General features: G+C 34.3%; 1 protein-coding gene across 1 annotated transcript; it reads right to left on the bottom strand.

The window, feature by feature from the left end:
- Nucleotides 1-4,100: 4,100 nt before the first annotated feature.
- Nucleotides 4,101-7,709, bottom strand: LOC110915050 (transcription factor bHLH30). The gene is made up of 2 exons (XM_022159677.2): nt 6,720-7,709; nt 4,101-4,924 (listed from the first exon to the last, which is right to left on the bottom strand). The coding sequence occupies exons 1-2, from the start codon at nt 7,359-7,361 to the stop codon at nt 4,466-4,468; spliced, it is 1,101 nt and encodes a 366-aa protein (XP_022015369.1). The 5' UTR covers nt 7,362-7,709; the 3' UTR covers nt 4,101-4,465.
- Nucleotides 7,710-9,112: the final 1,403 nt, after the last annotated feature.

The raw sequence follows: 9,112 nt of genomic DNA, 5'->3' as shown, positions 1-9,112 counted from the left end.
TGTTTCTGTTCCACTTTCTTCTTCAAAGGTTTCTGTTTAGAACATTCACCTTTTTCAGTTGATTGTAGAACAGTTTTCTGAAATTTTTCTTTCAAATTTAAAAACAATTTTTGTTTTTCTTTTTTAATATTTTCATCATCAGGTGTCTCATCACAATCTTCAACTTTGACAGAGTCAAAGTTTGTGACATCGTCACTTATTGGAACAGAGTTAATTGGTTTTGGACAAGGAATATTTAACTTGTCAGATGAAGTCACAAAACCGATCAACTTCTTTTCAAGTTCATCAATTCTGTTCCTCGAATTCTCAGCTTCCCTTTCAAGCTGAGAGATTCTTTCAAGATGAGACTTGATTGAATTTTCATTTTCATTTTTCAAGTTTTCAAGAACAGATTTTTCATTTTCCAAAACATTTATCTGTTCTTGAAGTTTCACTTCATTAGCTTTCAGATTTTTGTTCTCCAATTTTATCCAGAAATCTTCATTTTCTGATGATTTCTGTTTGCTTTCAAAAACCTTTACATTTTCTTTCAACTTCTTGTTTTCCAATGTCAAACTGTTCAGATTACTTAACAGTTTGTCATTTTCAACTTTCAACTTTTCACAATTTTCCTGAACCATAAGAATCTGCTTAAGATCAGTTTGCTTCTCATCTTCTAGCTTCTTGACTTCCGATGTCAAACTTTCTGCATCCTTCAAGAGTTTGTCATTTTCAGTCTTGAAGCGGTCACATTTTGAACAAACTGATGCAGAACTTGAAGTTTCATTCTTCACGGATTCTTCAATCTTCGGCACTTGTTCTTTCTCTATCTTATATGTACCTGCACCAAAGATTGTAACAAGATCAAGAGGATTTCTATTATCATCAATATAACAGCCTCTTTTCATATCATACACCGACTTTCTTTTTGTTCCCAAACAAAAATTGATTCTTTTGTTTATTTCTTTTATCACTTCTAAACTCAAATCTTCCAAATTTATTTTTATCTTATCCAATAATTCTCTCTTCTTTTGATAATTCTCATAATCGTGATTTTTAAGTTCGCCGATGAATTTATTCAGAGTTAATTTTGAAAAAATTAGAATTTTCTTTCAAATTTTTCAAAACATCATCCCATTCAACTGATAAACCATTAGCGAACTTTGATACCATCTCAGCTTCTGATATCACTATTTGATTTTCCTTCAAATAGTCTATCAAACGATCAAAACGTTTCTCCAGATCATCCAATTTTTCATCTTTCTTACTCAAAAAGCCTTTGAAACGTTCATACCAAATTTCTTTTGATATTTTCTGATAAGAACTACTAAGATATCCTCGATACCAACTATTCATTCTCTCAAGATCATTGTTTTCCTGCTCATCAAACCTCATTGTCATTTTACCGAAAATCTCGACAAATCTTTTGTGAACACAAACACGAAACAGATGTCAAAATCAGAGAATCGAATGAGCGAACCAAACAATCCAGACCAAATAAGCGGTCCAAGCAAAATCAGTATGAGCGGTCCAAACTAAACCTATGAGCGGTCCAGACAACTTTACTAATAAGCGGTTCAGACAGATTCTGTTCGAGCGATTCCAGAACTGTTCGAACGAGCGGTTCATACACTGATCGGATAAGCGATTCAAGCAATTTAACTTGGAGCGGTTCACAATTTCTAATTTGGAGCGATCCAAGTTCAATTGATCAAATGAGCGGTCCAACTATGTCTGAACGGGCGGTCCAAGAACTATACAATTTCGAGCGGTCCAACAATGTTCAGAAACGCGATCCAATTTCGGACATCAATTTGATCCACTATTTCTTTGAATTTCAACACCAAACTTTCCAGGATTTGTCTTTGTACTAACGTGCACAATCCCTAAGATTTTGAGCAAGTTTCGACCGTGAAAAATATCTGAATCTGAAAAAGAATGAGTAGAAGAGAGAAATTCGAGCGAAAATCGAGCTAAACGGTAAGAACTCTTCCTCCTGAGCTCTGATACCACTTGTAGGATCGTTTGCTGACCTCACGAGTCGTTCAGAAGAGTGCTTAGACTAGTTCAGAGGCGGAATTCATTGAATTAGTCTTCGTAAAGCTTGATTTCACTATTTAACGTCTCCTTTATTGATTAATTGTCAAATTACAAGTAATTGGAGACAAACGGGCAGAGCTTCGCCTTTTCACACACACCTACGGACTGACTGACTACTGGAACCGCTCATATGGCCTATTTATAGACATCATGGGCCGCTCATATGGACAAGTCCATATGAGCGATCCAACAACAAGTCACTCGAGCGGTCCATCCATATGTCCAATAAGCGGTCCATTATCCTGCCACTCGAGCGGTCCATCCATATGTCCGCTCGAGCGATCCTAAACCTAATTGGACTAATGAGCGATCCTAAGTCTAATACAAGATTTCTCGTTTACTGTTCACAATACAATCAGCTCTGCCCTAAGACTCGAACGAAGATGTAGTCGACAGACAACTGCACCAACACTAAAGATATGCTTGCGGATACGATGACTAAAGGTCTCCCTCCTAAGGTTTACGAAGAACATGTTCGGAATATGGGATTTAGTAAACACCTTATTTAAGCATATTGTACTAGCTTACGTTTTATGTTAATGAAATTTCCTCACTTTGATTTTGTATGTCTCTTAGAATATGTTCAACCGGTATAATGGCATATAGACAAATAAAGTTACAAATCAAACAAAGGGCTTATGCGTATTTTGGTCATAACGATTAGGTTTTAAATTAAGGCTATAGTATGACTAATGGGGGTCCTGAGTCGCATAATGATTCAACGGCTGTATTTCTCTGCTATAGTACTTGTTTAAGGCTAAAATGAGAGTTAACTCCTGATCAGGCTTATCTAATACTCATAGTAAATGATTACTCGGCTAAGTGGGAGAATGTAAGATTAAATATATTATGTTTTAATATTTAATCAGTAGCCATTATAATCATTTACATAATATAGATCAAAATATATAATAACCTATTAAATAATTAGTTGGTAATTGTTGATGGACCATATTACCCTTATTAACTAATTAGTTTTCCTCCTGAGTGCTTATATAAGGAGACTAATATAGAGGTTAAAGGGTTTCTCAGTTACACACTTAGACATACCCTATTAGCATAACATCAATCGACCTCTTCTCCATAACCGAATCCCCTATTTGGTTCTCATCATCACCATCATCAATTAGCACCCTAAGGAGGAACCAGATCACACTGACAACTATGTCGAACTCGATGTCATCTTCTCTGACTGCATTCTTCACTGCACTGTCTGCTGTAACAGGTATGTTTTCATGTTTCCATCATGTTTAGAACAGAACTGATCCAACACATTGGAGAGGGATCAAACACTACAACATAACCCTCCCCCTCTATTAATTCATGGGTTATCAATCACCTTAGTCATTCTAACCGTATACGCTAAACTCTAACCGTATACGCTAAACGAAAACACAATCAGTCACAAAATTTTATCATCTTCGCTCACTACGGTTGCTGAATTATCAGGTACACATGATTTATATTCTTGTTTTCTATTAGATATTAAAAAATTATTCAACACTAATGTTTAATCTTCAAAGAGAGTATTTCCATAATGACGTTGGCATGGTAGCTATGGGCTTTCAAGGACATTTCTTAATTGTTTATTTTTTTTTTCTTTTGTGTGTGTTTCTCTTCTCTTTTCTTAATCATCTCAGAAGCTGAATAATGGATTACCAAACCTTAAAGTGCAGTACTTGTATATATATGTAATGGTGATGTAAACCATATCGTCACCTTCTCATCATTATACATATGCCACTAACTTGGCATGTCTGAGATAAACTTAAAAGAGTAGAGAGAGAAACATTGTATTGAACGGGTTGACCATGGGGTGATTATAAGCTTCTCCTATCTACGGGTAACATCCAAGGCCTTTGCCCCCGTAGAATTGAAGCATTTTCTTTAACCAAGTGGTGAGGTTTTAAAGAAGTTGTGCGTTGGCGATCTAAAAAATGTGCCAGTTATTAATAAGAGCTCTAACTCGTTATTTAAAATAAAAATATTAAACTAAACTATATATATTAAACTAAAATAAATAAAAAACAACTGGAGAGAATAGTTATGATTACATACAAGTTCCACTACATAATAAGGTACAACCATTGTGTTTCCTTCCAAAAGCAACTTCCATCTTAGGTTTTCCTCCTCATGAAATATATCAATTTTTTCATGAGATAGGAAATACACAAGGACACCACCAATGCACTACCAGCTTTCTGTTCTTCATACACACAAATTAAGCATGCCAAGTCAAAAAGGCTGGTAAAAACTACAGAAAAAGAAAACTAAAGTAGCAAAACACCCCACACAGAAGGAACAAACCCTGACTAAAAGCCCCATATCATAAGGAAAAAAAGCCCTATAGTAAGCAAGTTGGTGACTTTCATTCACTTGCATATGATTAAAGAGATCTATGGTGCTCAAGGATGTTGATGTTGTTAGTTCTTTGTCTCTTTACACTCCCAGAAGAGGAATCATCTCCATTTGTTTTCTCCATCACTTGTTTAAGCGCTTCTTCGATAGTGCTTATGGAGTAATTCACCATTTGCGGATCATCATGATCTTCTGAAGTGATGAACAAAACATTCTTTACACGTCCACCAAGAGTCGTGATCTCAGCCTTAAGAGTTCTTAATTTAAGGGACTTTAATGTCTTGATGAGGTCTGGTAAGAGATCTGATCGGTCATCACAGCATAACGAGGCTCTGATTACAAGTTTGCCATCTTTATCAGATGCATGGTCCACAGTCAGTTCATTGATCTCCGTTGGGACCGGACTTTGTTCGGCGATTATTGAAGTTTGACGCTTTAGCTCCTTCACATGTTGTATGACTTCAGCTAGCAATGAAGCCTTGTCCGTCTATAAGTGCAAACAAACTGTTAACGACTAAATTATATAACTTATTTTGTGTTAAACAAACTGTTAACGACTAAATTATATAACTTATTTTGTGTTAAACACACTGTTAACAACTAAATTATATAACTTATTTTGTGTTCCTAAGGAGTTAAATGAATTATGTAATATCACATATAAAATGAGTTAAGTTATCAGCATAAAGCCAGACACTATGCATGCTTAAAAATAGTTTAAATAACACTTTTTGAGACAATTACCTTAACTGAAACCCTAAAGTTTGTTGTTATACCTTTTGACCACAAAATGATATGCTAAGATGAGGAAACATTAAAGAGCAAATAAAAATGAAAAAGACTAGAACTACTAGGTGTTCATTATTTACTTGAAAACCCGAAATTCGAACATACTCAAATAACCCGATTACAATAATATATTTAATATTTATGATCTTTCTTTTTTAGTTTTTTAAGTTTTTAATTTAATTCATTTTTCAAATTCACAAATTTGAATAACTCGAAAAACCAACCGGATAAACCCCATTTAAGAAGTACCGAAAACTAGAAAAAAATAACAAAGTAGATTTATGTAACCTCATATACATATACTTAAGTAAAATGCAAAGTTCAACTCGTTTAGTTCAAACTAAACTACATAGTTTAAACTAAACATATGTAATTAAATAAATATATATACATATATAACTTGCTTTTATAGTAGAGTTGTCAAAACCTCTGGTTATGTTATACATTGTTTATTCGTTGAGTGAACAGTCCAACTAGTGAACTTAGAAAGTTGTATAGTATATCAAAAATGTAAAACCATTCAAAAGCTGAAACTATAAAAGGGCCCAGCCATTCTATTTAACTTCACATGTATACTGTTTTGTTACACACATGAAACATATGAAATTATGAACCATACACAGGGCCCTCTCATTCTTTTGTAACTGTGGTATTTGATACGTACTTTTGACCTAAGTAGTGCATGCAAAAACACCCTTGTAACCAAAAAGTCTTACACGAGAGTGACACTAAAATAAACTGATAGTACATAAAAAAAGAATCGAACATAGGACCCAAAGAATTGATCACTATGCTAGTCCCTTGGGTTACATGATGAACTACAAGATTCTTTCAACTTACCTAAATTGCTTCCATTCACATACATGATCATGTCTAAATTGCTTCCATTCACATACATGATCATGTGTACTCATAAGATGGACTGTATTATCTGATGTATCAATACTCTATCCAGCTATGTGTGAATGAATGTAGAATGATTAACATTATGTGAAAAAGAAGACAAAAAGATGGTGAAGAATTTCAAAGCAGTAGAAGCTAGTAAGTTATCATGATTCATGAGTGTATAAACGTAATGATGGAGTTTAAAGCATGGGGCGAGTATAAACACATACAGTGTGTATTTGTGTCATGACTGACACAAGAATGGTTACTTTGTCTGGTGTTGTTAGTAATAGAAAAGTGTGGTTTCTTTTCATAATTCTAGGCCTTCAAAAACACCGGCAAAACAAGTTTCTAACAAGCTTTTTAGCAGCTCATTGGTTCCTCTTTATCTTACCAACTTGCCCACATATTCTCTCACCAGATTCTCAAAAAATCTTGAAAGTTCTCCATAAACAAAAGCTTAAATCTTTCTTCATTGGTTTGTTAGAGTTCATGTTATACTTTTCATATTTGTTTAGTGGGTCCTAGATTATAGTGCAAGTAAAGAAGATATTTACTAAAAAAATAAGAAATATAGGCTAAATTAAGCTTAAGAAATGATATCTTACTTTGGTGGTGTTGGGGAGTAAGCTTCGAAGCTTTGCAAGATGATTGTTGATACGTTCCCTACGACGTCGTTCTGCTTCACTATGGCTTTTCGAAGCTGCTAAAGCCTTAGCATCCATGATCTCTTGTGCAGTCATCTTACCCATGTCCGTTTGAAGCCCAAACGGGCCGGATCCGGGATGAACAACATGCCCTAGTGTCTCGGATATGAGTCTTAACTGATGATCCGGTGATGAACCACCATCATATGCAAACTGCATGCCACCTGGCACCCTTCTGTTAAACAAACCGCCATAGCATGATAACGGTGGAGGTGGTTGCAGTGGTGGTGGAGGGAAAACAAAAGGGTCATGGTCTTGGGTCGGGTACTGAAGAAGTGGGTTGAAACTGTTATGGTGCAACACTTGAGGTAGGGTACTCCATGATGATGGTTGTTGATGATGATTATGCATAATTGGAGAGATATCGGATGATGATGATGATGATGGGAACATTAACCTAGTATTGCTATATGAATAATCATTGATACCCATCTTTTGTTGTTGGATTTCTTGAAGGACTGATTGATGTTCTTGAAACTTTTGTGTGTTTTGGTGATTATGAAGATCTTCTGTTACTACCTCTTCTTCTCTTTTTGAGCACATAATATATATAATATCTCAACACCTCTCAAGGAATAATTAACCAGTCTCAATAAGCATGAAAACATACATATACATATGCATATACATGGATATAATTGTAAGTTGCAAAACACATATTTCAAAAGAAAAGTGTCTAGGAAAACCCTTAAATGGTTGTCTTTTTATCCAAGAAAACAAGAAGTTCTTGGATGGTAGAAGACTTGGATCTTCAATGGGTTCTTGGACACTCACCGGATGCTATATGTTATCTATCTAAAAAACGTGTTCTTGATGAGTTTCTCTCTCTAAAAAGTAGGTTTTGGTTGTGAGATTGATGAGGGAAGAGGAAGGGATGGAGGGTGGTGACCCTTTTTATTCTTGTAAACAATAAAGTTATAAAGGCTTTAGCTTTTGTTCCTTGTGTTAAAAAATTGTTATCTTTTTTGGTTTTTTCATGTTGGTCCCTCACAATGCCCTCTCTCACACTCTCTCTTAACCTCTCTCTCTCTCTCTCTCTCTCTCTCTCAACACACACTCTCTCTCTCCCACTCTTCTCTCTAGAGTAAGGGGGACATTAACTTTCCTTTCTTCTTACGGCATTAATGTTCACCTCTTTTCTCTCACACTACCCATTTCTGTAGCTATCTCACTTGTGCTTTTTTGCTTGAAAAATCAACAAATTTAACAATTTGTTTTTGTAAACTTCCTACCTACAATTAGATAGACACATACATTGATACAATGTGTACATATATGAGAATATATATATATATATATATAGTTTGTATCTAAATGTTACTTTTTATGATGGTTTGAAAGTGCATTATGAGACTGTGTGAGAGGTGAGAGAGAAGGGTTGTTTGGGGGGAAACACGAGCTGAGCACAGTGAACACAAAACACACAGTTTGTCGACCGACCAAAGACAATAAGGAAGATTAAAGCACACACATAGCTAGAGAAAGAGAGTATAATGATGTAAAGTGGAGCTAACAGCATGTAGCTTTTCTTTGCTCAGTGGCCTTTGTTGTTGATGAGTCAAACATATTTTCCATACTAAGATAATCTAAAAAGCTATTTCTTCTATATTTTATGCTTTTCATACTCCAAATATCGGAAAAAGAATCTAATTTTGAACTATATTTAACATCAAGCAAACAAGTACATAACTTGATTAAATCACATTCATTTGGATGTTAAAACTTGAAAGGGTTTTTGTTTGCTTGCTAAATATATATCTTGTGAAACATCAAAACATCTTCATGGCATAGCATTTGTTCCATCATGGCTTAGTTAGAACAATATTAATATATATGTTATTTGACTAACTTTCCCGTTTGAAATTTTATAATATGATCAAATTCATGAACAATTTTCTCAATTGTAAGTATCATCATCACTATCACATAAGGTTTCACGTATATGTGTTTTTTATTAAATAGTTATAATATGAATAAATTAATAAATGGTTTGTTGTTGATAGAAATAAAGGATTGTGATTGGTTGGTTCAAATATGGTATAAGAAAACTATTGGCTAATGATAAATCCATTTTTAATTTTTTTTACAGCAATTAAAGTAAATTTGAGTAGAAAATACACTACAAAGAATTTTCGCAATAGCTGGAAAGAAACACCAATAGCTCTTTTCTTCTTAATCAAACTCGCACCAAGAGTTTAATACCCTATAGCCTAATAAAACTAAATAGTTTTTCTTTTATTTAAAACTTTTTTATTGATATAGTAAAATACTTACAAACCATAATTGCTATAAAC

This window comes from Helianthus annuus, chromosome 16, assembly GCF_002127325.2.
Source record: "Helianthus annuus cultivar XRQ/B chromosome 16, HanXRQr2.0-SUNRISE, whole genome shotgun sequence".
NCBI classification, from domain to species: Eukaryota; Viridiplantae; Streptophyta; class Magnoliopsida; order Asterales; family Asteraceae; genus Helianthus; species Helianthus annuus.
The sequence above is the reverse complement of the archived record's forward strand: the minus strand, read 5'-3'. Positions and strand labels throughout refer to the sequence as shown.